Raw genomic sequence first — 27,883 nt, 5'->3', positions numbered from 1 at the left:
AAGGCTACCGGACATACTCATAACTACAGAAGTACAAACCCAACCGATCTCGTCATCAACAAGTTTTATTAAGCAACTAAAGAGTGGCAGACCATCAACAAACAAAAATAGTCACCAAGCATGTATATTCATATATAACACATCGAGATTCGAGCGAGAGAGAGAGAGAGAGAGACTGAGAGAGGGGAATTAGCAGTTCTCCTTCTTTATAGCTTCCAATGCTACATCCGCCACCATCGCCATCATAAGTAAATCCGTGATCATCTTCTGAGCTTGTGGAATTCCGGTGCATCGCCTTAGTACACGTATCCCTTCACGAACATTCCCTTCTTCGCCTCCTCGGACTCGCCTTCACCGGTGTACTTGCCGAGCTGGGCGAGGGAGTTGGCCTTGGCACGGAGCAGGAGCACATCCTGAGCGGCCTTCACGTTCTCAGGCCTGCCTCCCCATGTCTTCAAGCAGGTGTTCTGGAGGGCCCTAGCGTAAGAGAAGGACACATGCCATGGGTTCGGGGACTGGTTCATCGCATTCAGGTTCAGGGTCGCTTCGACCTCGGATTGCCCGCCAGACAAGAACTGCTCAATTCAGAAAAAAATTGTCACATGTGATCAAAGATGATTCCTAGGACTCACTTGGCCTAAGCGTTTGTCATAGAACATGAAGACAGTCAATAAGCGAACGCCTTTAACTAGGAAACTAGTAGAGACTTGCCATGATTCCAGGAACGGCAGGCGGGATCCTGCGGTGGAGGAGCTTGAGAGTGTACTCAGCGACTTGCTGGGGAGTGGCCTTCTCTTTGCACTCGGCGCCGGGAGTGACCATGCTGGGCTTCAGGAGGATGCCCTCGAACAGCACATTGTTCTCGGCCAGGTAGTAGAACACCTCAGACCACACCTTCAGGGCCACCTCGAAAGTCCTGTCGATCCCGTGCTCTCCATCCAACAAGATCTCTGGCTCCACTATTGGGGTCAATCCGTTGTCCTGTGCATCATCGTCAGTCACACGAATGTGGTCAGTAAATTGACCATCGTCCGACCAAATCTTATCCCATGCATCTGAAGACGGGCCAGCTGAACCACAAATGTACACATTGACTCTATCTTATGATTTGCATCAATTGGGTGGCTGGCTTTGACATGGTTCAAAACTCAGACTATGAACCGACCAGATAGCTGACCAAATCTGTCTAATTGCAAGACTGCATCAACTAAATGGCCGGCGTTGACATAGGTGAAAGGCTCGAAAAATTATTAAATGAACCGAGCCCCGATAATCAGCGACTTACTTGGCAAATGGCAGCGTAGCGGGCAAGACCCCAGGCAGCTTCCTTCACGGCCAGGGCAGATGGGCCATTGGGGATGCTCACCACAGTTCTCCTGCAGATGTTTGTCTCAGGAGTTAATTTATGGAGTTTCCAATTAACCGAAGACAAAATGGAACTAAGGTGACGAGAAATAGCAGTCGAATTCGAAAACAAATATAAGAAAGAGGAATGCCCTCATACCATTTAGCGAAGCGAGCGCCCTGCTGGTAGTAAGCAGCCGAGCGGGAGGCCAAACCATCAAGCCCTTGGCACCACGACTCGTCATTCGACCCAGCCAATGGCACCAAGCCCTGTTGTCCCCAAAAGGCAAAAGCATCTTACGTTCCTTCTGAGAGTAATCAAGATACCAAAATCTACATGTCCAAATGAGCCTTTTACAACATGAACTAGCTGCTATATTGTCAGCGTCACAGAGTTTTTTGATTCAACATGTTGACTCTGTTATAGCCAAAAGCCTACCTAACAATTTGATGCAACGCGAGACTTTGGAAACGCATCAGTCATTGCCACACTCTGTTAACTGAAACCGGTGTAAACAGGGACTTACCTTGTCGACTTTGATACCAGGGACGATGTTCTGCTTGACGAGGACATCGACCATCTTGCGGCCATCAGTGGTGGATTGGTAGAGAGTCTCCTCAAAGAGGATGGCACCAGAGATGTACTGGCCGAGTCCTGGAGCAGAGATCAGGAGTGTCCTGTAGGCTTGGCGGTTGGCCTCGGTGTTCTCTAGCCCGATCGACGCCAAACGCTTCCCGCAGGTCGCGTTCGACTCGTCCATGGCCAAGATTCCTCTGCCGGGCGATGCAATTGTTTTCTGATGCAACGATCCCCCAATCAAGAAAGAACATGACCGTTAGCTTATAGCTTTTTGGTATCTCATCAGCAATTGCATCTATTTTCGCGATATCTTCCACTTCGCCGACTTCATGGATACTACCATCCTTGTTTCCGGCTTTCTTGCAATCAATGTTTTGGTAGATTCATTGAGTGACGGAGTTCGACATAACACGAAAAGTTGCATTAGACTTGGTTGGAATCCTTACAATATCAGATTTTTTTTCTCAGCAGGAGGTAGTAGTGTAGCATGCTAGCACGGACCATATTCCTTAACGAGCTGTGCAATCACTTTGCTAAAGTTTGAATGTCTAAGGTGACGATATTCATATATTCTCTAGGCTTTACCATCAAACTCATATCAACTCTCGCAAGTTTCCTGACTCACTGATGTACTTGTGAGTAGAATCCTTGACGTTAATGAAGGAGACAATCGAACCACGTACCGCAGTCTTGATGAGCTCATCGGCGTAGGCGCTGGCTTTGACGGTGAGAGCGGAGGGGGCGGTGGTGGGGTGGCAGCGGACGGCGGCGAGAGACGGGACCCGGAGAGCCTGCCCGCCCTTCACGAACTCCGACTTGTCGAGCACAGGAGATGGCTTGAGGAGAGAAGCTGACGCCATTGTTTTCCGCTCGTACAGGGCCAAAACTCGGAACACAGCCCAACAAGCGAAAAAACTGGTGTTATCTTATCACTTCTCAAAGCCTCTGCTAAGTCTCTCCTCTCTTAACCACACATGCACACACGCTCAACTGATCTCTTAAATAATTGCTCCAAAGTGTGTTTCCTAAAGATGTCTCATTTGAGGCTGCTGCGCACCAGCCAATCGAGCCCTGCCACGTGGATGATAACCCTTGCTTTACTTGGCAGGGCTCGCATCAAGTGGCTCAGATGACAAGTTCAATCATAACCTTTTAAAAAAGTCATTTTTTTTTCTTTTATAATTGAAGACCTCAAAATTGCTATGATATTTTTGTTTTTTTCTCTACTTGCTGTTCGGGGAATTGGACAAATTGCCATAATATGTTCACCAAAATGAGGCCATCTTGACTCAGTGCAAGTTGTTTGATTGAGAGAGATTCTTTCTGGAAAGTGAATGTGAGGCTTCAGTTTTCTTCCAACTCTCTCTTTTGCTGCTTCCTCCGACGGATGGCCTCGGTTTAGCCCCGGAAGATCTTGAGGCGATTTCAGGGATCCACGCATTGACGGCGCACAGCTCGCCAACTCAGAATTCGTCACGTGGTCAGAGTCGATATTTTGTCGCCACGCGGACGTTTCGCGATCTCCTGGGGTCCGGTGCCCCCCCCCCCAGTTCACTTCATCATGCTTATGAATGATGCATCAAACTTGGAAGGGAGAAAAGGAGGGAGAAAATGATGGAAACAGAAGCGGTTGAAGGGAGGGCCTCGAAAGATCTTTGCATTTCTTTCGAAGCTCGCTTGCTAGGAACTCTGTGTCTCCACCAAGAAACAGCATGTGAAGGAGCAGGTTATATGAAGTCATAAACGGAAGATTATGAAAAATAATTAAAAAAAAATTCCGTTGCCGGGACTTGAACCCGGGTCTCTCGGGTGAGAGCCGAGTATCCTAACCAACTAGACTACAACGGATGTTGAGATGCTATGGAGAACCTAATTTTTTTCAACTATACTTGGAAGCACCGACATTTTCTAGAGCCTCCATACCGTGTCCAACACTCTTCGACATACGACCAACATGTGGTCGGTGCTCCGAACACGTCAGCGACATACGAGTCCATCATCCGGACATGTCATTTCGACACGCACATAGTCAATTTCAAGCATATTCAATAAATTAGAGGTCAAAATGTCAATTTATTAGAAATACATGTACTTAATTCATATTTCCAGTCACCCTAAAATTAATATACCCAACCATAAAAAAGAAAAAATTAATCGTGAATTCCTAACATAAGAAGAATAAAGTCACCGCATGATAATTTATTATGTATATAGAAAACATACATTTAATATACAACGTGTCGAAATTCTCTATTTTGTCGTGTCGGCTATCCGTATCGGTGTTGGCACTACTTAGGTTTCTACATGTTGAAAATTAAGACATCATTTTGTATTTAGATCTTTTAAGCTGTGAAAGGACTAAGCAGCTCGAGTCCTACCACTACGGACTCTCAGAGAAAAACTGCTTCATAACGTAAATCGATGCGCTCGGTTGTTCCCTCGCGAACACCTTTGACTCATATCAAATGCAAATAATAACAAGAGTGACATGACAGAGACATGACATGTTTCTGAAACACGACATGCCTGTTTCCCCTAAAGCTTGCTCTGAAGCTTTGTGCCTCAACGACAAGCAAGGCTAAATTCAATCGAGAAAAAGAAATCACTCTCCCAGTCCTTAAAAAAAAAAAAAAAATCCAAAAGAGGGCAAAAAGGGAACAGCCTCTTCCTTCTTTGGTATGCCCAAGACGAGAGACCTGCATAATTCCCATACCCTGACCTGAACTATTCCTGCAAAAGAAAGTAGCTCCTAGGAGCTGTGCTCCTCCCACAATTCTTCATCAGCTAAGATTTGGGTTGGCAGCAAAATATGCAAGCACACCGACAAATGGCGCATTGATGTAAGTGGTCGGCTCGGACTTCCTGTAATCGGCTCTGTCGTCCTCAAACGCGTCGTCCTCGCCGGGTCCGCCCACTAGTGCCCCGACGAGAACGTTCGGGTTAGGCCCCGGCGAATTGAAATAGACCGATCCTTCCTTGCAGCCGATGGGCTCCAGCCGGTCTTCGATCGACGGGAGCGAGGACCCGCGGTGGTGGATCCTTTGCGGGTACTGCTCGCCGTAGCCCACCATGTAAGACATGCCCTTTGGGTTGTCGCCCAAGATGTAGTCGACCTGTCGCTTGGCTTGCTGCCGCAGCGTGGCTGGGCCCATGGTCACGCCGCCGCAGCTGGCGGACTGCGAGGTCCGCTCGAGGTAGTTGGCGTAAACGAGGAGGAGGAAGGAGATGGAGGTCGAGTGCTGGAGGTTGCTGCCGCCGGGCTTGTAGATGAGACCGCCGGGAGTGAGGTCTATGTGGTAAGCGGTCGATGATTCGGGGATGAGCGTGCACATGAAGCTGTCCGCCGATGCCTTGTAGGATTGGAGCGCGAACATGCTGCTTTCCAGGAATTCCTGAAAAATATGCCAAATTCTTTCGATGTCACAACGACAAACCACGCCTAAGTCCACTAAGTAAGGTCCCCATTTAAGCATTGGATATGGAATGTGATCAGATGTTGAGAAAGTTGGAGTTCTGGGTTGTTATGTACCTTGGAGACGAGCACGTTGAGACCGGCGTGCTTGTTGTCCCAGCCGAACTCATTGATATTCTCTTCGGCGCCGAGTGTCTGGCCGTTGTCTTGGATGTAATCGAGGTAAGAACTGTCCTGAGTCGCCCTCCTGAGCCATGCCGCACCCCACAACAGCTCGTCCTGTTGCAGCAAGAGAAAGTCCCGAAGCCAAATTAGTTAAATAGAATCACTTAGTCTCGTGATTACGAGAGTCTTAATTGACAAACGCGAGCACAGGACTAACCGAAGCACACGTTAGCATTTACCTGGTACCCATCGAAGTCGCAGTAAAAAGGGCAGACACCGTCTTTGACATTGGCATTGTCACTGTAAGCTCCCCTGTGATTGTCGGCGTACTCGAAGGCCTTGATGGCATTTCTCAAGAGGGTCTCGGAATATCCCGGGTCTGATGACTGGAATGCCATGGATGCAGCTGCCAGAGCTGCCGCGGTCTCCCCGGCGACATCCGAAGCTGGATTAGGGGCATCGACCACGTAAGCTGTTCTCGCGGTGTCCATGTCCTCCGGCCTTTCCCAGCAGTTGTGGTCGGTGTTTGGATCACCCACCTGCGCGAAAAAACCGTCCAATTATCAAAGCCATCGCTTGAATTCACCGGCCATTGTCATCGAAGTCGTGATGCCCATCCTAGAAATATCATTGATGCTTTTGCTCTGAGAACTGAATGTAAGATTGAGGACCAAAATTTTCTCCAGAAAGGCGGTCCAAGCACGTTTCAACTTTTCTCGAGTTAACTTTACTCAACCGTTGCAGCCCCTGTTGATGATGTGCAGGGCAGTGCAGCACGGCGTCTTACGCAAAGTGAAGTGGGATATGATTCTCGCGCGAAAATTATGTTGGCATTTTCTTTCTGCCGAAACAAACTTCATTATTTTTATCGAAACGCAAAACAAGAGTGTCGGTATTTTCTCCCTTACTGCTGCCAGATTTGTAGAGAGGTTTGAGGAAAAAGAGGAAAAAAGAGATGTACTCGCACGTCAATACAAGACAAACCCATGAGCTGCGCTCGTCATGAGCGGAAAGGGAGTAACTATGTTCTTGTCTTTTTCACTAACCAATTAGCTGAATCGGGTCGCTAAAAAGAGAGCAAATGGAATGACGAATCTTCTTGTTGGCGCAGAAAGCAATGGTGAATAGTTGACTTACTGTTATTAAACTCACTAAGTTAGATCTCAAGAAAAAGTAAAGACTTGCACCGAGCTTCCCTTACCTTAAACTCTACAAATGTTCTCCCTTATCTATTTAAATGTACTTTCTTTTTTTGCATGAACAATGCAAAATTGGGCGGATACTAAGGTTTCGTTCCTTCCACGAAAAATGAAGGTACGCTCTGTTTAAGCAGGAACATCTCTGCATTCTCATAGGAGGAGGAGGCCCAGCGTGGATAGATTGCATCATTGTACACGGTGAAGGCACGCTCTGTTTAATCACCACAAACGGCATAGAAAGTAAGTGAAAATGTATAGCCTTCATTGTTACCTGCACAAAAATCCGGTTAGGCAGCTGAGAGATGGACTTGAGGAGATAGTCGGTGCCCCAGCGGACCGCCACCTGAGCGTTGCGCAGCTCGGCCGGGGGCATCATCTCGCCGAACTCGATCACGCTCCACGACAGCATGGTCGTCGTGAAGGCCATTGGGAAGTTGAACTTGACATTGTCCCCCGCGTCGTAATACCCGCCGGTCAGGTCGGCGTGGTGCGTCCATCCGTCGCCGAGGCCCGAGCTGGCGCGCCAGGCCATCCGCTGGTCCTGCGGCAGCCAACCCGACCTCTGGCCCTCGAAGAAGAGGATGGACTTGGACAGCGCGTCGCCGTAGTCGTGGCTGGCTGATCGGTGGAGCGGGAGTTGGGTGGTGAGTAGGAGGAGAATGATGGTGAAGAGGAAGTGCTGCTTCATTTCCTTAGACACTGGATGGATTTTCGGCGCGTGATTCAGTGGTTATGCTCGACAGTATCTGCTCGTAGGTGGCTGGTTTCTTGGGGACGTGATGTTTGGATGGTCTCCAAGGTGATGCTTTTATGGGCGAGGGACGAGAGAGAGAGGGAGAGAGAGAGTTCACGGGAGATTGGAAGACAGGATTGGTGGAGTGGGGTGGCGAGTGCGTGCGATTGCGGCTTCTGCGGACTGTGGAATTTTGTCAGTAACCTCACATGCATGAGATGACGCTTCATCTTTTCATGGAACACGGACATGGATTAGGATTTGGTGTGCAGTGTAGCACACTGCTTCGCCCATATTAACTACGAGAATCTACTTGCAATATAATGTGACATTATATGCGCTGTTGATTTAGCTAGACCAGCAAGCGCCGCGCCCGACAGATCTTTCTTTCATTTCTTTCTTTTTCCGGAGTTGAATATCACCTACGCAGGGCAAGCCACTTACCATGATAGAAACAGTGAGAGTATAAGTGATCGGGTTATATAGTAACGAAGGGAGAATCGTCTTGAGGTCACGAAATGTCTGAGAGTGCACGAAATGGCTTAAGCTTTAATACAGCGATGGTTGCTCCTTTGTTTTTGCTCATTAGGAATCTTGACGAACCAATCGCAGTGGCAGTTCAAGAAAAATCGAGCTACGAAGTCGCATTTAAGTTTTCACCATATTCTAACTTGGGCATTCTAAATCGTGCTCAACATGCTGTCGTACGTGACTAGTCCACTTTCCCGAGCGATACCTTACGAATGCCTTTGTTTTGACTGAATTACACTCGAGAAACAGAGTCTTTACGCCCTGTTGAAGCATCACAAGCTAAGAACACAGTACACCGGTGCGAACAAAAGCAGATATGGCTGGATTCAAAGCGAAGCAAGCCCACGTTCTTTTCTTCCTTCAGGAAGATGAAAAAGATTTACACCCAGGCCGCGGACAAATCTATCGTCGTACGCTGAGAAGATAAGTTGATTAAAAGAGGGAAAAAAAAATAAAAAGAATATTCTTACCTCTAGTACCAAGGTAGCTTAAAGAGGGCCCCCCACCCTCCTTTCTTAGTGTTGTCATCAACTTGCTTTCACTTTAACCGGTGAAAGTGAACAGGACTAGGTGTTTGCTGAGCGACCATGGTTAAGATGATCGGTTGATTCTTGCACCGATATCATTATCGTGTCGGGTTGTTTTCGTCAATTTGCGGTAAACGGGCGTTCCTCTCGTCGAAAATAAGCGAGAAAGCGTAAAATCACGTTAATTTCAAATTAAACGAGTAGCGTCGGGGTTTCGAAGTCGTTAGTCATTAGTTGGGGTCGGAGTAATTTCTTCCGAGGATTGTTGCTCGAAGTAGGGCCTGTGAAACTCGTTACGCGCACTTATTACAATCTCTCTGCAAGTCTTATCTTCCTGCACACGCAACAAAGAAAAAGGAAAATGTTCTATCTTTCTGCAAGTTGCAGTTGCAGCGCAAGTGACTCTGTGGCCAGTCGCTTCGCTGGTTGAGCTCTCTGTGAAGATGAAGATAGAATCTGCCGTTGCCTCAGTTGCAAGAATGCGACAGGGAGGCCAATTTGCAGCTGCAGTTGCGGTTAACGACCTTTCCCCAACCGTTTTAACTGTATCCGTTAACTACGGTTAGGTTCGGTGGGACTAGGAGGGTAGTGGCGGCCTATGATCCTGAAAGCTATCATGATCGGGAAATTCAGCTTTCATTGGGACGTGTGACACTGCCACTGTTTGACAACTTCGAGGATTCGGTAGTTGAGATATTGTTTTTCAAATTGTTTGTTCTCTTGTTAACTGATCCAATTAAAGAATATGTCATTTTCGATATCCCGTCTTTGTCGGGCCAACTTGCGTGATTAAGCATTGTCTAATGTTTAACTTTACATATCGCGTGCTTAAATCACGATATCTGACCGAGAATAATCTTAATAGAAGAAGAGTTGTGCTACTAATTAGCCTCACAAGAAAGTAAGTTTTACAAGATCAATATGATCATGGTACCGGTTATGAAAATAATATTAAAACTCACACAAGTGTATGTAGCGATTTGTCTTGAGAAAAAATTAATTACGGAAATGTCTATAACGTGTATTTTAATATAAAAAAGTAATTAGATTAGGGATTCTTTCCAAAGTAATTTAAACAGCTACATGGATAAGTTTTCGAAAACCTCGTTTGTTTAGTAAGAGATAAATATTAAAAAAAATGAAAAAATTAACCATCTGAAATAAAAATTGCTTCAACGGTCCCACACCTTCATGAACTGTTTGGATTTCGCCACAGGTACGTCGCACCGTCGGCAACCCAAGGTTACGAGATTTGAGAACATGTCGCGGCGGCTCCATCGAGATGTTGTTAGCTATGAAATCTTTCCACACGAAATATATCGCAGCAATGAATTAGTTCAGCTAGTCCTCTTATACCTTGAGTTAAGGATATTATATAAAAAGCATCTATGTAACCATGATCGTATGACCAATCATATATCACATTCATTATTCTGTCTCCTAAAATTCTATTAGGACCTCTTTTAGAAAACGAATTTAGTAAATTCAAATTTTGTAAAGATGAATAAATAGGCTTATATAAAAAAAAGAAGATGATATAAATATTCCGAAAAAGCTTATCAAGCATAGCACGAGCCATGCAAAGATCCGTTCGTAAAAAAAGATATTAAACTCGTGATCTCGTGGAAGGTGGTAACGTTTTACTACGCGATTAATCAATCATTTGTGTGGTTAAAAGAACTTTGAGAAAAACCCTAATTTTCTTATTTTTCAAGCACTGATATGGTGATTTAGGAAATGAGATGTTTGAGAAAATGTTTCGCTCCTCATGGCAAGCTTGATTCTTTATCGGACGGTCCACGTTGTACGATGAATGGACTGAAGTACGGACGAAGGCCCGAATGACTTGTTGGGCTTGGGCTTAAACCCTCAAACAGTTGCGTCGGTCGCTCGTACAGATACCCTTCCATGGCTTCCCTCCGACGTTCTGATCGAGTCTCGTCCTCGCTCTAGCCAATCGCTTCACGCATAACCCGTCCATCTCCCTCCTTGTGGCCATTTCAGCTGGCTGATTGAAATCGAACCAGACCGAGGTACGAGTGACGTTATTTTTCCTTTTCTTTCCATGGGTGCTTCGTTATGGTTTTAGGGTTTTCGTTGATGGTGTCGTCGTGGTTGCATGTCGCGTCTCGCTTCAGTTAGCGGATAAGGTATCTGGGAACGCTTGCTGTGAGATTATGTCGTGAATTCGATCTCTTTTGGGTTGAATGCTTTGGTGTCCGTTGGATTCGGTAGCACTAATCGGTTGAATCGATTCGTGGTGATGGCACATGTTTGCCTCTTCTGATCGAGCATTTGGCCATTTTCTCTTTGGATGCTTCTTTTGGAGGATCCCTTTGTTTGTACAGATTGTCTCGTGTGTGTCGCAGGATCGATTCCTCCCATTTTTTGTTTTCCTGGTCGTGCTGTGTTTATCCTTGTGCTCCAAAACCGTCTTGGGCTACCGCTGATATATGAAATACAGAAGAGGAGGGACAAAAAGGGTGCAATGAGTAAATATCTGTAAGGCTTTGATCTGGATCAGCGGAAGGGTTATGACAAGTCGAACCTGATGAAGGGACTGCGATGATGAACATGCTTGGGAGTATGGATGAAGCTAGGAGATTTTTACCAATGGGTGCAATGAAGTAATAACTTCTCATGTGTAATACACCTAGAGATATAATCATTTTACTTATTATTACTAATCAAGCATATAAAATGAACTATCAAAACGTAACACAACGAGGAAGATATGATTACCTTTTTCTTTCATGATTGAGAGAAGAAGTAAGTGACTGAGTCGATTTCTTGATGAGCATAAACTCTTCAAAGTTTTGAGTCAATAGGAAAAGGGTGTGCAATGAAGGTTGGAGCATCTAAATTGAATTGTAGCTTTGAGGAAAGCATATTGGGGACCTCATTATTGTTTAAACCCCAATGTAGTGGTTATGGCTTCCTCTTTTTTTCCTTTGAAGTACGGCCCCACAGTTCTGAATTTAGTCAGATGCTATCTTACTAATTACTTGCGGCATCACGAGCTAAATCCCTGTAGCGATGTCAAACCATGATGGCTTTTAATTTTTCTCTCTTGCTCTCTACAACATTTTTTTTTGGTCGGCTCTCTAAACATTTGAATAACTCCTTCAAGTGATGGAAAATATATGTGAGCTCGAGTAAGAATTCAAGATGCATATGTGTATGTGTGAGCTAATTACTTGCGGCATCACGAGCTAAATCCATGTGGCGATGTCAAACCTATGTTGGCTTTTAATTTTTCCCTCTTGCTCTCTAAAACATTTGAATAACTCCATTGCGTGAAGGGAAGATATTTGTGAGCTGAAGTACAAGTTCAAGATGCATATGTCTATGTAATCCTCGGGCACTTTCATTACAATGGATATGGGTGTGGGATAATGAAGGATGTGGCTGAGCTGAGGAAAAGAATTGCTACCTTTTGCTTCTAAGTGTGTGGCGATGTGATTGTATTAGAAGGATTTCTTATCGAGATTTTGATGTTAGGAATATGGTCTGTTCCGTTTCTGAAGGGGAAGGATGGAGGTGTGGTTGGACTGATAGTTATGATATGTGGTGTGATATTGTGATGTGGACAGGGAGCAGGTTGGAGCTGTGTTGGTCTTGGTGGAAGCAAGTGCGGACTTGTGGTGGTGAATATTGGTAAGGGGAGTTTTGAGAATGACTTCAATGAGCAGGAGCCCTAGCAGGAGCAGGTCCAGGAGCCCGATTGATCGAAAAATGCGTTCTGAGCGCTTTTCATATCGTGATGCGCCTTACAGGAGAGACGCTCGTCGTGGTTTCAGGTGTTTCGATATTGGCTACTCTGCTGTTTTTGGATTCGATCTTATTCCTCTGTGGAGCAAGGAGCAAATCATTACCTTGTGCCTTAAATCCATGGAATTGTGAAATGATCAACATACTTAATAAACTTTAATAGTCTTCGGCCAAAGAAAAAGGAAGATGTATATATACTTCTCTTAATGACGTTTGCTTGTTTGGTAATTTCAATTTGTTTGTCGACAGATAATGAGATGATTATCTCTGCGTGAGCATCCACCCTTTCCCCCTTCTCCTTTGTGTGTGTGTGTGTGTGTGTGTGTGTGTGTGTGTGTGTGTGTGTGTGTGTGTGAGAGAGAGAGAGAGAGAGAGAGAGGGGTTTTACTGCTTTCCTCTTCTCATTTTTTTTTTTTGTTTTGTTTTTTTTTTTTTGGGGGGGAGAGGTGTTGAGGGAGGTTACAGGAAATGCCCTGAAAAGGTTATATATCGGGACTTCTGATGTCCTAGCTGTGTGAAGTTACTGTACATTGCACTAAGACGTGACATATATAAAATGTTGCTGCATAAAGTATGGGGGATTTGCTGTTTTTCTTTTGCTTTTGCTGCATCCTTCTCAATTAGAGTTTAAGGAGGAACCCTATAAGGGTTGCGATCTGCTGATAGACATGCGAAAGGGAGACGTGCCACACTTTTGACTATCTAAATGCTGTGTTGGATTTGTATCAGTATGCTTTTTCAAAATTCTATCGCCTTCTGTGACCCCGAATCAGGTGAATTCATTACGACATTAATACTGTTTTGTCCTTCACTCTGCTTGATCAGTGTTTTTTGACTTTTTCCAGCCGAGATCTGTGCAAGAACTGTAAACGTCCTGGGCATTTTGCTAGAGACTGTCCCAATGTGGCAATTTGTCACAATTGTGGTCTTCCAGGGTGAGTAACTCTTTTCTTGAGTAGTCAGTGTGATTTGTATCAGGTGCAGGTGCATATAGGATGCGTCTATTTTGTTGAAACTTGATAAGGATATGCTACCAGAGTAAGTGTGTTGAAACCTGATAAGGATATGCTACCAGAGTAAGTGTATTGCATTGGCAAGGGAGTTTTTTCTGAATAAAACATTAGCTGGGGTTTTTGCTGTAGAATATTCAGCGGAAAAGTTAACTTGTCGATCTTGCTCCACTTTCTGGCCCATTTCATAGGGCCTGGAATGGTTTATGAAATCTTTAACTCGATGTGGATCTGCATGTGGTGGAATGATATATTACTAGACTGATTCTTCTTAAGGATTCAGATTGTCAGGTGGCTTTTTCCCCAGATTTGGAACTCAATAACTATGGTCCTCCTAATCCAGTCTTTTTCGTGTCTATGAATAATGAATTCACTAGTCTGTGCTAATCCAAGGAGTGATAAGCCCTACCAAGTCTAATGACTTGAGGAAACCAATTAACCCTTAATACCTATGTACAGAATGAACAAAGAAAACCATTGAATACACTACCAACAGCAGAGAGTTCTCTTCGTGTTCTTCGGCTATAGCCTGAAGAAGTATAATGACTTGGGACTATGGTGAACTGTTATCGAAACTAAAGTGATGCCATGTAGAATTCAGATGTATTGTTTTTTGGTACCATCATCATGTCAGCAAATGTGGATTGCCAAGCTTCCTATAGAGTGATGATGCACTCTTCTTATTTAACTAGGCAGCATCCCTTTTTCAGTGGATGGATGGGGTTTGTAGCGCTACTGATGTGCTTCCATTTTGTCTAAATAATTCCCAATGGCTTGTCAGGCACATTGCTTCAGAATGCACCACCAAATCATTATGTTGGAACTGCCGTGAACCTGGGCACACGGCGAGCAACTGTCCAAATGAAAGCATCTGCCATACATGTGGTAAGGCCGGACATATTGCCAGAGAATGCACCGCTCCTCCTGGTGACTTGAGGCTGTGTAACAACTGCTACAAGCAAGGGCACATTGCAGCTGACTGTACAAATGAGAAGGCATGCAACAACTGTAGGAAAACTGGCCACCTGGCACGTGATTGCCCTAATGAGCCGGTCTGCAACACGTGCAACATATCTGGGCATGTGGCTAGGCAGTGTCCTAAAGGCAATGTTATGGGAGAGCGAGGTGGTGGTGTTGGTGGTGGTGGGCGCAGCAGCGGTGGTGGTTTCAGGGATGTCGTGTGTAGAAACTGCCAGCAGGTGGGTCATATGAGCAGTGAGTGTGTGGGAGCTTTTACAATGTGCCGCAACTGTGGAGGACGAGGGCACATGGCATACGAGTGTCCTTCAGGGAGGTTCATGGACCGTTTCCCTAGAAGGTACTGATATCAGATGGCAAGCTGTGTCAGTGTTTGGCCCTTGATAGATTTGAGATGTTGGTTCAGCAGTTTTATGTGGCAGCCATTGTTTTATGAGAATCTGGAGCTTTTACTTTTCGTGAAGTATCGTGACCTTCTATTATGGACTGGAGATTTTTGCTACCTCGTTCGTGTTGGCACTAACGGTTATGTATTGAATCTTCATCCGGAATCTTTTATGAACTTAGAAATTTGTATGGCAGTTAAATAATCTGCAGGGAGGTGGTCAGTGTGATGGGCATAGGGGCCGAGCTGCTGAAGATTTGTCGTGGTGGCATTGCTATTGTTTGTAGGCCTAGTAGTTTGCACTTTTTATAGTATAAATGCTTCTGGATTTGGTTATCGGCGGCAGGTGATTTGGCAGGTTGAATGTTTCTTTGAGTAGCAGTATCAATAAGGAGTAGCAGTAGAGAGATCAGAGTTGGGCGTTTTTCTTATAAACCTTGAGATGGCGAAAGTTTGTGATTTCTTCCCATGTGCAAGAAAAGATTATTCAGAATCCAAGATATGTGATGCACCCGGTGATCTGTTACGCCAAAAATTGACCATGCAACGATTTATGTGCCAACTCTGGTTTTTTTTTTTTTTTTTTGTCCTCCGACCTGACCCACGAATGGAAATTGCTAGCAGGCAATGCATACATAGAAAGTTCCAATAACTGATCTCGGATTTGAAAAGTTCTGTGTATTTGGCTTTTTCTTCACGATGATATTTGAACAAAGGAAGATTCGCGCCATGCATAAAATTCAACTCGAAGCTGTGTGTTTTTTTTTTTTTTAATTTATGCTTTTTGTTCTAGCGCGTCCTCCGTTGTGGACTGATTCATTATGAACGTTTGAAAGAAAATGAAACTAATAAATCCAGAATTTTTAATATGATTCATAATTAGATTAATATTACGAAAAATTTCAAATTAGTACGTTTGTGATAAATTTATCCTAAATAAATTTTTAGATAATAAAAAATTCTTAAATCCAGAGTTTCTAATATGATTCTAGTTTTAGGTTAATATCACAAAAATATCAAATCAGTACATTTATGATAAATTTACCTTAAATTAATTTTCAGACCATCAAAAATTCTAAACTGATGAATCTATCACAAATTTAACTCAAATTAATTTTTTTACCACAGAAATCCCTAAATGGGTATATATAAGTTTTTGTGGTATTAACCCTTCGTGATTTTACCGTGTATTATTCTTTAAAATAAAAGCACAATTAAAAAAAGTAATACATACCTGAAGATGAAAATCACAATTAAAAAAAAACGAAAAGTAATACGAACCCGAAGTTCAAAATCACAATAAGAAAAAAAAAAAACGAAAAACCGGGTTTTAACAGCAAGTCCCTGACGCGCGTCAAGGTCTGCAGTCTGCACCATCCTGGAATTTGCTCGCGTGCAAAAACCAGCCTTTGGGAACAAGCAACCAACCCAATCGCTGGAAAAAAGAATAAAAACTAACGCAGAAATAGGGGCAGGGCACGCAAATTAGCAAAATCGTCGTGTGTTCATTTCGGTTTTTTCTCGATTTAGGTCTTCGAATCTCAATCGTCCTCCTTCGCCGAAAGGAAGAAAGGGAATAAATCATCCGACGCGAACCCGCCTTTCTTCCCGATCTCGATTTTCATCGCGGAATGGGGCGAGATCTGTCGCTCTAGTTTCGTCGCCCGGGGGCGCCTCTTCCGATTCCGCTCGTGGTTTTTCCTCTAAATTCGTTCTTCCCTCCCCGTCTTCCTCGAGCTTTTCCAAGGTTCTTGTTTCGAAGCTTTCGCTTTTATGGCTGCATTCAAACGCGTGCTTCGACTGGGGATCAAGCCGGAGAATTGTCTGAGGAGCTTCCGCGCTTTGACCGCGTACTCGACCTCGAGCTCGCCGTCGTCTGCGCCGATCCATAGGTTTGATCACAGACAGTTTTCTCAGCTCGTGAAGTCGAATGGGACTCGCGCGTGTCTCGTGGACACGTTGGCCCTGGTAATCTATGATTCGCGCCCAAGTCGTCGCGTTCGTTAAAGTCTTTAGATCTCTTGTTGTGGGAGAAAATGGTTGCTCTAGGTAGACCGAAGCATTTGTCCTTGGACGTTAATTGTTTGTTGTTTGGGTACTGTTTTCTCCCTCTAACCAACAGGTTAGGAGCTTAGAAGCACAGGACGTGCCGTCCAAGCAAGCTGAGGCGATTACATCTGCGATTATTGAAGTTTTGAATGATAGTTTGGAGAACGTGGCTCATTCTTTCGTGTCCAAAGTAGAAATGCAAAAAGTAAAAATCCTGTCTGTACTGATTTTGTCTAGTTCTTGTGCGTTCCGACCGTTTGATAATATTCCCAAGCTGTGATGTTAAGTTCCAACTCTAATCTCCTGTCTATGATTTGCAGACTGAAATTCTTCAAGAATCTAACCTTTCAAAGTTCAAATCTGAAGTACAGAGTTCGCAGGTATGCATCCTTTTGCTATGCCTATTTAGCGATTAGCAGCACATTTCCCTAAAAATGCGTCATACAGTAGACAAATTGAGAACCCATGTAAGTCGTTATTCTCCCATGCTCTAGCAATTGTGCTCCCCATCTTGGAGTGAATGGGAGAGAACTCCACTCATTGCCCGATCTTTTCGTAGTCATAGAAATAAGCGAATTTAGAAGACTTTATCTGTTCCAAAATCATGACCCGTTTTGAATTTAAGAAACTCTGGCTTTAGTTCAGTTCTCTGTGAATATGGTCTTAAATTTTGTCAAATGCTTGACATTTCAAATTCCTTAGCATGAACGAATGCATCTGCGTTAGTGGTGGTCATAGTGTACTCCTTACTTTGGTAAGAGTCAGTGCTCGAAAGTGCAATAAAAGAAGCATTCTGGGATGTCTGAATTCCTTCATCTACTCTTGAGCAAAAGTAACTTTTTTTCTTCTGTTACCTTCATCTTCTCTTGAGCACACATGTTTGTACTCCAATGGTCAGCTAGTGGGAGGGGTTTTTACCCTATAATCTTGTTCTGGCTTATCGATATTAGTGCAACTAGTGACATGATTTTGAAAGCCAGTTAAAGAGTAAACCAATACAAACCCGAAGTTGAAACTTTCCCTTTGGCCTTTGGCTCTTGCATTTCACTTTTTGAATGAAAATAAACTTGAGAGTTACCAAAGTTATCATTTATTATGTGGAAAGCTAGCTTACAATGTACTTTCATTTTTACTGTAATTTTTAAGTGAAAAAGGTAACAATTTGGAAAGTTGTACATTCCAAATACACACAGTCGAAGGCTACACAAGAACAGGCTCTTCGTCACATGTTTCTTTCTTCTATGTGCTTGGGCGAGTGTTCGCTGTTCAGCAAGCAGTTGTCATTGTGGTTTTCGATTGCTTGTCTAGTACAGATGGCTATAACTTTTGCCTTTTGGTTGTTTAAGTGCCTATCAAACACGGCTTCTATTGATTCTTTGATGGCCTGCATGAGTGTTACCGTATCGGAGATGTATTGGCATTACTATCTCACTGGAAACTATTGTGCTTCTCATTTCCTACTTGTTAATCCTATCTATTTGCCATTACAATTCAAGGCGCTTTTGGTCGAATTTAACTTGTTGACTGTTGTTCTTTTCTTGAACATGAATATTCTTATGTCCGTCAAAAGTGAATCGTCTTATTATGAAGTAGATTATATCTGCCATGACTAACTTTTTTAAACAATGCAGGAACATCATTTATCTATGTTGCAACGTGAGACTGAAAAACTTCGGGGTGATATAGATAAGACGCGTAGTGAATTGAAGTATGTCTTCTGAAAATTGTGGATTGAGAGGGTTGAATTTGGTTTGTTGATTCTAATTCTTGTATGTGATCTTTTGATCAGGTATGAGATAGACAAAGTTACTGCTGGGCAAAGATTGGATTTAAATCTTGAAAGAGGGTAAGGAGTAAAAAGCTTTCTACTACAGTCTTATAAAAGAAACTTTTTATTACGAGTTATTCATTGGTCATACGGTCCTTCCGTTCTTTTTCTCACATTATTGAGTGGAAACTTACGACAGGCGGATACGTGATGAACTAGCCAACCAAAATGCTGAAACCACCAATCTCACAAACAAACTTGATCGGGTGAGGTCAAAATCTTCATTTCAGGAGCTTACGTCTCTTTGAAATCTGGTTATTAATACTGAAACTCGTTTGCAGGAAATCCATGCCTTGAGAGCTCAATTGGAAGCAGCAAAATACGACGTGATTAAATACTGCATTGGTACTCTTGTCTCCATATCTGCCGTTGGTCTGGCTGTTCTTCGCATTTTGATGTAGGGGATATATAACCCGACAAGACTTAATTTGTGATTCTTCACACAAATTTGGATGCCGAGGATTTGGAAAGATCCAATTTTAGAGGGTCAACATGTCCAAAAGGCAACTGGTTGGCTGGAACTATGCTCATGATTTTCTTGGGATTTGTTCAATGAATTGCTTTCAAATTTGTATTGTAGTTCTCAGCAAAAAGTTGATCGATATTTGCACGTCATGTTTCTTTGTTATACTGGCAGTTGAAAGTATTGTACAGCAGTAGACTTTCGTTGGTGATTCTAGATAGGATGCAGTCACTGCTTATAGGAGTAGAAGGATGTTTCATTTGCAAATCAAAGCGTTCCATGGTTCTACAACAGAAAAGAGAATTACTTACGACTTTATGTCCTGTCGAAACGCTAAAATGTTTGCGGCATTTACAGTGAGATGACAACAGGGGCATACGTTTCAACGAGAAGTAGAGCCAGGAATGAGGGTAGCGTGTCAATTTCTATGTCGAAAAACGTAGAATTAATGCAAGCACCGGTGTTTTTAAAATTTTTTTTTTGGGAAATTACACATAAGTATCTGAATTTTAGAATATTTTTACAATCAATCTAAACTTTCTTTTAGTCAGTAACTGTACTTTCCAAAACACTGATTCAGTTAAATAGCCGTTAATTGTCCACGAGGTCATTCAATGTGACCTCTTGAGATGACATCGTGTTAGCGGAAACATATTAGTCGTCTAAGTCACTACTTTATTTTCTTCCTTGATGCCCAGCACCTAAATAGAGATGGCATAATTTTTCTTGGATAAACGAACTATGTCGGCTATGGGCTATCGAGCTTAAGCTTTATTAGGTAAACGGGCAGCGATATCGGATAGCATGATAAATTTTTTCAAGGGAAGTCTCATATTGAGCCAAATTTGAATAGTTAAGTACTTGATTGAAGAAAAAAAAATGTTTTTTAGTAATCAAATGTATAAAGGACAAAATTCATGTACTCATTATGTACTTCTTCATTTTTTACAATCTCGCGAAGGGTAATTGATCATATTTGTAGACATTCTTATGAGGAAACACTTATAATATTCGAACTTATGCCTTACCGAGGGTGTTATCTCATTTTTAAATTGGTTTATTCTGCAGCAGCAAATGCTAATCATAATATAGGTTTCAATGAAGCAAGTTTAATCATAATATGCATCATGTCTCTTTTATGATGATCCAGGCGACCAACGGGATCATTATACCCAAAAGAGATTTCTGAATGAGTAGAGGAACCCTTAGCAACGAATTGAAAATGACTCCGAACTTAAGGTTTGTTATGGAGGAATTGAGCGGCGAAATCAAAGGTTGACTATAGCATAGGTGCCGATCGGCGGTTCGCCGTGAGCGGTGTAGATAGGGAATGACAATGGAAAGGCAGGTTTGTGAGGCAATTGGTTGGTTGTTTGCATTGGTGGTGAGTATCTCGGTCATTGAGCTAATGGCACTGTTGTTTTGGCCCATGTAACCGAGCAAACGAACGTGACCTGATATTTCCACGTCAAAGACCAGACCGGGAATCGCCGCCCAGTTAGTGTTAGAAATGATTAAAATTGATTTTTTTTTTTTTTGTTAAAGAAGAAGAAATACAAGTTGGCTTCTTTCACTTTTTTTTTTAATCGAAATATAAGAAGAAATATGACATCTTTTTTCCATATGAAAAAGATAAGATTGCCTATAATTTTTTACTTTGAAAGGATAAGAGACAATCGAGTGAGTTTTTTTGTTCAGTCAATAATTTTTCGTTTTTCATACTGATGCCCGCAAACTTCAACGAGCAGGAGTCGAATGAGTCATAAGATGCGTTCGGCGCGCTTTTCATACCGCGATGTGCCTTTACAGGAGAAACTAAGGTTGGTCTCCAGGTTTCGACGTCTTGTCGGCCTCGGGGATTTCGATGTTGGCTGCCACTCGCCTGTTTTAGGATTCAAACTTGTCCCGATTTGGGAGAGGGAGCAAATCATCACGTTGTGGCTGAAATCCCATTTTCCCTCCACCACACATCATTGTTCGGTGACGCCATCAACTCCCCCCTCCCTATAGTCGTCGACCCCTATCGCCCAATCCAGATTTGCCGCCACGGCCGTGAGCTTCAAGGCCGCAATTTCAGATCTGGCAAGACCATGGCAGCCAGCTCAAATCTAATGCGGCCATGGCCGCCAGCCCAAGGCCCGATATTGCGTGTGAGAGAGAGATTTATGTTTTTGACAAGTGGATAGTTTTGCCAGAGTAAGGGAAATTTTCAAATAATGACCCGAAATATCCTTATTTTTTTTTCAAATAAGAGCATGAAGTACCATTATTATTTCAAAGAATGACCCGGTCAAAAAAATTTTCGTCAATTTCTTTTTTTATTTTTTTTATTTTTATTTTCCTTTTTTTTGTCCTTCCTTCTCTCCGGTGATCAACCACCGACAAGGGTTGCCTCACCTAGGTGAGGTTGCCCCTGAGCACGGCGAGGAGAGGGCAACCCTTGCCCAAGTCTGGCATGGACGAGGCCGAAAAGCCCTTAGCTTGCCTAGGCGAGGTAGAAGGGCAAAAAAAAAAAAAAAAAAAAGAGAAAAAGGAAAATAAGAAAGAAAAAAAAAAAAAAAAGATGAAATTGCCATTGGTTAAGCCCTTCTTGAAACAATGAGAGCACTTTAGACTTTTATTTAAAACAAAATTCATTTTATGCCATTCTTTGAGAAAATGATGATAGTTCAAGCCCTTATTTGAAATTTTCCCCCAAAGGCGGGTATGTAACTTATGATTTTGAAAATAGATTTTTTTTTACGAAAAAATTATCAAAAAGGTCATATCACTTATTGCATCTGTTCTAGTTCGGTCCTAGAGCTTTTGACGATTTGTCAATTTAATCATTCCGGCCAATTTTTAGCCAAAAATTGCTAACTTGGATGAGGAAGTGCTGCGTAGTAGGGCTAGCCTTGATGTAGACAACATTTATAAAAAAAAATTTATAATTTTCTGATTTTTTTATTTTGAGGTTTTATATTACTTTCTTTCTTTTCCTTTAATTTTCTACGAAGTACGGCAATGGCACCGATAACAATGGAGGGCCGTGAAGTCTAGGTTGGCGCCAAGCGAGGGTCGTCGGCCCTCGCCCATGGTTGGCAAGGGTCCACCGCCGACCCTGACTCAGCTTAGAAGAAAAAGAAAAGAAAATAAAATAAAATAAAAATTAGTTATGAATGGATGTACTGGACATGTTTGGAATGTCATGCTTAACCAATAGTACCGGTCGCCTCCTCTCGGGGAAAAACTAGATATACCCAACAGCACTTATTAATCCACGTGATTTGTTCCACTGTCCTCTCATCCATGACTCGAGGATAACCAAGGTGGGTTCGATTGCTTGCCCCCGACAAATCAAAGTAGTGCTGGTCAGGGCGTTCGTAGCATCATGTACGACAAGAACTTTTTGATTTGGTAACATAATGACATGGCGATTGTTCATGTTCCTCTGAAAGGCTTCTTTTTCTTCAACAGAAAAAAAAATGCTTATTTCTGGAGGTCATGCAAGTCGTTCCTCGCATGTCTGTGCGCGAATTCATTGCTTAGACGACTCCAGCAAGATATTATTGGACTAACTTGTAAATGGAGATGGCATATTTTTTCTTGAATAAGCGAATCATTTCGGCAACAATGCTTAAGTTCTAGTGAGCAGAGCCACATCAGCAAAATCGAGTGACATGACATTTTATTTAACCAAAGCCTCACATTACCCAGATTTAAAAAAAAAAAAAAGTTGAAGTATTCGATTGACAAAAAAAGAGAGGTTAAATGTTCATATGTGTAATAATACTTACCCTTTTTTCATGATCACTTCTTGACTTGAACGAGAATGGAAATGGAATCCTGGACTTGATCTGTGCTCGCAATTGCATGACACAAAGATGGATGTGCTTTATTTGCTGCTAGGAAAGCAAACGTTGTATGGATGAACAATTCTGTCGGAAACTGTTCATTGGGTATCGCAGAGGTCAACCAGAAAGCCAGAAACCAGTGCTCATCGCCTTAGGATAGAGAAGAGTTCCCAACCCCTTTTGCTGGACGTATGAATGATCAACGTTCAAATTGACGAATACCCTGAACTATGAATATGATCATTGCCTACATAATACATGAGATGGCATGTGCATCAAGTTTCTGCATAGGAATCGTCAATTACGGTCCGGATGACCAGCGGTATCCGCACTTCATGCAATCCATCCTCCCAAAACAGATTCCCGAACGAGTATCTTCCCTGAACCCTCAGTAGCGAATTGAAAATGACTCTGAACTTCAGCTTGGTCATGGAGGAATTGAACGACAAAACTGATGGTTTAACTCTAACATAGGTGCCCACTGGTGCTTCGACGCGAGCGGTGTAGATGGAATTTACAGGACCAACATTCGTAACTACTCTTGATACGGTCACCCCTCGCTTCAGATTGGGAATGACAATGGAAGGCAGGTTTAGGTTCACGAGGCAATTGCTTGATTCTTTGCACTTGGTGGGTTTCCCTGTCATTGTGCTAATGGCACTGCTGTTGTAGCCCATGAAACAGAGCAAACAAACATAGTCTGATATTTCTGCGTCGTAGACGAGACCAGGATTCACCGCCCGGTTAGCATCGACGTGACCGCCTCCATAATCAAATGCATCGGCCTGCTTGTGAGGTGCTCCCTCCGCAACAATGTTTTGACTGTATTGATCCTTTGTGGAAGCTGCATTACAACCAAAAAGAGAGACGCTGAGCGGCAAAACACATTAGCATGCAACCAAATGCATTCTGCATAATATCTGTCTCTCGCTCTCGAATACTTGAATTTGGCCTTGTGTCCTAATTAAGAGAATCATGAACCATTCTTTGGTAATCAGATTTAATAGTGAATTCAAAAAGACTGATGCATGTGTAATGTATATCCAAAATGCGCTTTGGGAAGTAATGTGACCCCTCTCTCTCTCTCTCTCTCAAATTTGAAGCAACAGATGCGTTTCTTTTTAACTTTCTCATTTGAAGCAACCAAAAGGAAACATAGAATAAGAACCTGTTGTGACTAATGCAGACTTGATCATAGCAGGAGTCCATGATGGATGGATTGCCTTAAGAAGTGCGACGATGCCGGATATATGTGGACAAGACATGGATGTTCCCGATTCCATTTTAAAGTTGAGTGGGGGATCCAGCTGAGATGATGCAGGAGACCATGAAGCGAGGATGTTAACCCCAGGAGCAGCAACATCAGGCTGCATATTTCTTCAGATGTTATGCACTTAGTAACAAAGAAAGTACGATAAAAAAAAGGGGTGGGATAGATATATACCTTCAGCACAGAGGGAGATAGAGAACTAGGCCCTCTTGAGGAGAAGACGGCTACTTCAGGGGATATCTGTTTCCTGATGACAGTTCTTGAAGATGTAATCTTGACGAGCGGGTTTCTGTTAGAGAAAAACTGTGAGGCAAGACACTGAATTTAATCATGCATGCCACACACCGAATGATAACTGAAGTGAGTTAGCTGAATAGTCGGCATTTTGGATCTTCTGAAACTGTCATAGGTCTACTCAAAAATATATTGAAGCATCATCAACCAAGGAATACATTGGAATGCTAGAGACTCACCTTCCTATAGATACACATAAAAAGTTGTTTGTTTACACTTTGTATTGCGTCAAACTTCGATTGTCCAAATATGTTTTTGTTCAAAGACGAAAATATTGCCAAGGGGAGGCATCGCTGTGTGAGGTGGTGAAGGGTGCAGGAAAACAGGGAGTAGTTCAACATATAAATGATCAGCACGTTTGCATTCATACATTTCAACAGGATGACATTCTCCATTCTTCATGAAGTACTTGTCGCATTAGAACTTACCGAGTTGCCTCCATGTAAGTAAGCAAAGAAGTTCCGATTGTAAAATCCACCTGGACACAGGGGATGCGAGAGGAAACAGTAACATCTTTTGATGGAAACTGTGCAAAGATCAATCCAATGCCCTCAACTGCAGTTACAGTGCTTATGGCAACAGTGGCCGACCTCTGAGATCGAGATTGGAAGCAGAGAACCACTTTTCCTCTGGCTAAAGTAGCATTTAGTGATCCATCGTCGCAACTCCTGCACAAATAAGATTCACATCCCATTGTCTGTTTATACTACGTGAGGACTTTATAATCCAAAAGTTGCCAGCTTGTCGATAGACAGACACTGTGACGGGATAGTTGTTTTGACCTTGCACTATCTTCGTCAGAGATTGTAGATGCAATATCTTCTCCATACACGATGGGGTAAAACCTGTCCCTGAGCCCACTTGTATAGAAAGCCTGACCCTGTATGAGAAAGCAAAACATGTCTAGTTCTGAATCATATTAAGCAAGAACATCCATCACGTGTTCAAAAATTCTATCTAAAACATTTCTACATCGAATTCATCCTCATCTTTATCATTTTTCCTCTGAATCCCACCAACTTACCCTTTGGCTAACTAGTTATTCAGAACTTTCTTTCCAATTATGCCAAAGTCTACATAACGATAATACTGATGCACTTAAACTGAGAACAGGAATGGAATGAGAGAAGGACCACGAAAGTCTGGTTGTTTCCCAATGTGATCGCAGTAGGAAAGGCTCTATCAATTGTGCTGGCAGCGACAGTTATAATCCATGGAGCAGTATTTATTACGGTTTGTGGGTAAGGACCCGAGTTTCCACCCGAGCACACCACTGTGATTCCTTTAGCTACAGCATGGAAGGAACCTATCGCCAAAGTATCATCGACATAACTAGGGAGCGGAGGAGGAGCGCCAAGAGATACAGAAAGAACATCTACACCATCAGAAATTGCATCATCAAATGCAGCGAGAAGATCAGCTGAACTGCATCCACCAGTAGACCAACAGATTTTATAGACGGCCAACCAAGACGCCGGAGCACCCCCTCTAGCCAGTCCTCGAGCTAGTCCGGCAAAACTCACATTTTCCACCAACGATCCAGCGGCAGTCGAAGATGTGTGCGTGCCATGGCCAACAGCATCTCGGGGAGACAAGAATTCGACTCCCTGGGTCGTGTTGAGCTTGCCGAATTCAGCTTCATACCCTTTGATGTACCAACGTGCGCCGATGATCTTCCTGCCAAAGTGTCATGTAAGATTGTCAGTAGATCCTGGTGATATCTTTCCCTCCAGAACTTTCTTCAACGACAGTTCACATGACACTGTTGTAGTATCATGAAACATGTGGACCATTGAAGTCACGGAAATGCTGATTACATACATCTGTCATTGCCTCGCCACATGCATTCTATCATCATGTCTATTAGCTGAGGCTAATGAGTTCATGATTGCGGAAACGAAGCAATGAATTTATCAGATTGCTACACCGTGATGAATGCACATAAAGTAGTCCAACCTACTGCAGTCGGATGCATTAAATTCTTCTCCTGCTTGACATATCCCCTTCCAGCGAGTTGGAGCGTCTGCCATACCATCATCTCTAAAGCTTTCAGATTCCGGCCAAATCCCTGAAAGCCGACAAAAAAAAAAATTACAAAGAAAAAGAGACAGGGAAGACAAATCAAGAATCAGACCATTACATAGACTCTTGACAGCTAAATCATATCTCAGTACAAACCTGTGTCCATCATGCCGATGATAGACCCTGCTCCAGAGTGACTCCTTGAAAGAATTCCACTCCGGATATCTGGGTTGACATGAAGAAAATCCCAGCTTCGAGTGGTTTGCACACTGAAAATTCTGTTGGGAATCACATGAACCACTCCAGGAAGATCTGCATCGAACAATTCATTTCACGAGAGTCTCGATTAAACCATAATGGCAGGGTTCAATGCCAGTCCAAGCTAGACCAAAAAAAATCAGAGTTGACATTGCACCAACATTTATGACACCTGCAATAAGCTTAGCTTGAGAATGATCTAAGATTGCCGCAAACCCCGAAAATCCATGCTTGTAGCTGTACAAAATTGAGTCCTTGGCAGCCTCTTCACTATCAAATATTAAACATATGCACTCTTAAGATGCCACTGCAAAATATTTGTCTTCATTGTATAAACTATATAACACACTGAAGGAATAGGCTCAACATTATTACAAAAAAAGCCTGAATGTCGAAATTTTCAAAGAAGCATAAAAATGTGTCGAAACTTAATTGAGCTTTGTACAGCTGACCAGACAAATTATTCGAAGAAGAACTTGAAGTCACCCAATAACTAGATTCTATGGTGAATTAAAAATAATACCCATTTATGATGTACTTAGGCGAGTTTGATAACAAGTGTACAGAAAGAAGAGAAGTGATGCATTTTTACAACAACACGAGCATGTTTTCTTCCGAATTTGACACATAAATTGTAACAGATGGGAATGCAGGAGACAAAATAACCGAAATACAATCCCATCAATGAAAACTTAACGAAATCAAGACCTTCCCAAAATGCCTGATAGAATCTCATGATGGGACTCTGGAACCAGCTCCGGTTCATCGTGTTGGCGAGCTCCCATGTACACGATGTAAGCCTAGAGGAAAACCCACATATCAAAACCACATAGAAATTCCGTCGAACAATAAGTCAGCACAAAATGCACCCACAACAACAACTGGACTAGTTAGGATTTGCTCACATTGCTGGAGGCAAGAACCCCGGCATCGCGACAACATTGCACAAGCAGATGGGAAACAAGAATGCCAAACATCCAAGGACAGGCCATTGCCACACTCGCCGTCCTAGATTGAGCTCAAAGCAATGCAATCAAGAAAAAAACACAGCGAACATGTGGCTTTATATATCTGGTGCAAGGGAAGGAGGTCGGTGATGGAAGCATGGCGAAGTGTGCGTATTAGCGCGTGGGGACAAGACAACGTTCACCTGCTCGATTAGCGGAAGGGCAACTGGTGCTGCCACTTTGATTCTTAAGCTGAAATGGTTGACTGATAGGTACTCCGAGAA

General features: G+C 43.0%; 5 protein-coding genes and 1 non-coding gene across 10 annotated transcripts; 2 read left to right on the top strand and 4 right to left on the bottom strand.

Moving 5' to 3' along the window:
• Positions 1 to 49: 49 nt before the first annotated feature.
• LOC115735665 (fructose-bisphosphate aldolase 1, chloroplastic) lies at positions 50 to 23,914 on the bottom strand. The gene is made up of 8 exons (XM_030667037.2): positions 23,881 to 23,914; positions 14,189 to 14,196; positions 2,608 to 2,887; positions 1,872 to 2,141; positions 1,505 to 1,614; positions 1,286 to 1,376; positions 712 to 981; positions 50 to 575 (listed from the first exon to the last, which is right to left on the bottom strand). Exons 3-8 carry the CDS (start codon positions 2,782 to 2,784, stop codon positions 297 to 299), a joined length of 1,197 nt encoding a protein of 398 aa, XP_030522897.1. The 5' UTR covers positions 2,785 to 2,887; positions 14,189 to 14,196; positions 23,881 to 23,914; the 3' UTR covers positions 50 to 296.
• On the bottom strand, positions 3,700 to 3,772 carry TRNAE-CUC. The gene has a single exon. It is a non-coding gene; the product is annotated as a tRNA-Glu (tRNA).
• LOC115735664 (endoglucanase 24-like) lies at positions 4,315 to 7,640 on the bottom strand. Its single transcript, XM_030667036.2, has 4 exons — positions 6,972 to 7,640; positions 5,741 to 6,040; positions 5,454 to 5,615; positions 4,315 to 5,316 (listed from the first exon to the last, which is right to left on the bottom strand). The coding sequence occupies exons 1-4, from the start codon at positions 7,386 to 7,388 to the stop codon at positions 4,705 to 4,707; spliced, it is 1,491 nt and encodes a 496-aa protein (XP_030522896.1). The 5' UTR covers positions 7,389 to 7,640; the 3' UTR covers positions 4,315 to 4,704.
• On the top strand, positions 10,380 to 14,848 carry LOC115735667 (CCHC-type zinc finger nucleic acid binding protein). 3 transcript variants are annotated; one of them, XM_048272814.1, is made up of 4 exons: positions 10,380 to 10,524; positions 12,086 to 12,291; positions 13,108 to 13,197; positions 14,054 to 14,848. In XM_048272814.1, exons 2-4 carry the CDS (start codon positions 12,167 to 12,169, stop codon positions 14,595 to 14,597), a joined length of 759 nt encoding a protein of 252 aa, XP_048128771.1. In that variant the 5' UTR covers positions 10,380 to 10,524; positions 12,086 to 12,166; the 3' UTR covers positions 14,598 to 14,848. The 3 variants fall into 3 exon arrangements, with proteins under 3 accessions (XP_048128771.1, XP_048128773.1, XP_030522898.1); XM_048272816.1 differs by having other exon boundaries at positions 10,389 to 10,524; positions 12,092 to 12,291; XM_030667038.2 differs by lacking the exon at positions 10,380 to 10,524 and adding an exon at positions 11,172 to 11,937 and having other exon boundaries at positions 12,085 to 12,291.
• On the top strand, positions 16,201 to 19,165 carry LOC115735669 (protein FMP32, mitochondrial). Its single transcript, XM_048272817.1, has 7 exons — positions 16,201 to 16,603; positions 16,758 to 16,889; positions 17,005 to 17,064; positions 18,316 to 18,392; positions 18,474 to 18,530; positions 18,652 to 18,718; positions 18,794 to 19,165. Exons 1-7 carry the CDS (start codon positions 16,409 to 16,411, stop codon positions 18,911 to 18,913), a joined length of 708 nt encoding a protein of 235 aa, XP_048128774.1. The 5' UTR covers positions 16,201 to 16,408; the 3' UTR covers positions 18,914 to 19,165.
• Positions 22,894 to 27,883, bottom strand: LOC115735663 (subtilisin-like protease SBT3.9). 3 transcript variants are annotated; one of them, XM_030667033.2, is made up of 11 exons: positions 27,558 to 27,883; positions 27,361 to 27,452; positions 26,825 to 26,922; positions 26,551 to 26,706; positions 26,329 to 26,440; positions 25,506 to 26,049; positions 25,155 to 25,252; positions 24,801 to 25,040; positions 24,253 to 24,367; positions 23,977 to 24,175; positions 22,894 to 23,652 (listed from the first exon to the last, which is right to left on the bottom strand). In XM_030667033.2, exons 1-11 carry the CDS (start codon positions 27,642 to 27,644, stop codon positions 23,084 to 23,086), a joined length of 2,310 nt encoding a protein of 769 aa, XP_030522893.1. In that variant the 5' UTR covers positions 27,645 to 27,883; the 3' UTR covers positions 22,894 to 23,083. The 3 variants fall into 3 exon arrangements, with proteins under 3 accessions (XP_030522893.1, XP_030522894.1, XP_030522895.1); XM_030667034.2 differs by lacking the exon at positions 26,825 to 26,922; XM_030667035.2 differs by lacking the exon at positions 27,558 to 27,883 and having other exon boundaries at positions 26,814 to 26,922; positions 27,361 to 27,385.

This window comes from Rhodamnia argentea, chromosome 11 (genome assembly GCF_020921035.1).
Source record: "Rhodamnia argentea isolate NSW1041297 chromosome 11, ASM2092103v1, whole genome shotgun sequence".
Taxonomy (NCBI): Eukaryota; Viridiplantae; Streptophyta; class Magnoliopsida; order Myrtales; family Myrtaceae; genus Rhodamnia; species Rhodamnia argentea.
Note: the sequence above shows the minus strand (reverse complement) of the source record. Positions and strands in the feature narration are given on the sequence as shown.

What these genes read in the sequence shown, in the direction of transcription:
- LOC115735665 (XM_030667037.2), bottom strand. Translation starts at nt 2,784, where the DNA reads ATGGCGTCAGCTTCTCTCCTCAAGCCATCTCCTGTGCTCGACAAGTCG. An exon ending in GGCGCTCGCTTCGCTAAATG is followed by an intron (nt 1,377 to 1,504) that starts GTATGAGGGCAT and finishes AAACATCTGCAG; the next exon opens with GAGAACTGTGGTGAGCATCC. An exon ending in GCTACGCTGCCATTTGCCAA is followed by an intron (nt 982 to 1,285) that starts GTAAGTCGCTGA and finishes GATGATGCACAG; the next exon opens with GACAACGGATTGACCCCAAT.
- LOC115735664 (XM_030667036.2), bottom strand. Translation starts at nt 7,388, where the DNA reads ATGAAGCAGCACTTCCTCTTCACCATCATTCTCCTCCTACTCACCACC. An exon ending in CTAACCGGATTTTTGTGCAG is followed by an intron (nt 6,041 to 6,971) that starts GTAACAATGAAG and finishes TTTTTCGCGCAG; the next exon opens with GTGGGTGATCCAAACACCGA. An exon ending in TCAACGTGCTCGTCTCCAAG is followed by an intron (nt 5,317 to 5,453) that starts GTACATAACAAC and finishes CATATTTTTCAG; the next exon opens with GAATTCCTGGAAAGCAGCAT.
- LOC115735667 (XM_048272814.1), top strand. Translation starts at nt 12,167, where the DNA reads ATGACTTCAATGAGCAGGAGCCCTAGCAGGAGCAGGTCCAGGAGCCCG. An exon ending in GACGCTCGTCGTGGTTTCAG is followed by an intron (nt 12,292 to 13,107) that starts GTGTTTCGATAT and finishes GACTTTTTCCAG; the next exon opens with CCGAGATCTGTGCAAGAACT. An exon ending in CACAATTGTGGTCTTCCAGG is followed by an intron (nt 13,198 to 14,053) that starts GTGAGTAACTCT and finishes ATGGCTTGTCAG; the next exon opens with GCACATTGCTTCAGAATGCA.
- LOC115735669 (XM_048272817.1), top strand. Translation starts at nt 16,409, where the DNA reads ATGGCTGCATTCAAACGCGTGCTTCGACTGGGGATCAAGCCGGAGAAT. An exon ending in AAGACGCGTAGTGAATTGAA is followed by an intron (nt 18,393 to 18,473) that starts GTATGTCTTCTG and finishes TCTTTTGATCAG; the next exon opens with GTATGAGATAGACAAAGTTA. An exon ending in GATTTAAATCTTGAAAGAGG is followed by an intron (nt 18,531 to 18,651) that starts GTAAGGAGTAAA and finishes AACTTACGACAG; the next exon opens with GCGGATACGTGATGAACTAG.
- LOC115735663 (XM_030667033.2), bottom strand. Translation starts at nt 27,644, where the DNA reads ATGGCCTGTCCTTGGATGTTTGGCATTCTTGTTTCCCATCTGCTTGTG. An exon ending in GGGTTCTTGCCTCCAGCAAT is followed by an intron (nt 27,453 to 27,557) that starts GTGAGCAAATCC and finishes GTTTTCCTCTAG; the next exon opens with GCTTACATCGTGTACATGGG. An exon ending in TCTGACGAAGATAGTGCAAG is followed by an intron (nt 25,041 to 25,154) that starts GTCAAAACAACT and finishes TTATTTGTGCAG; the next exon opens with GAGTTGCGACGATGGATCAC.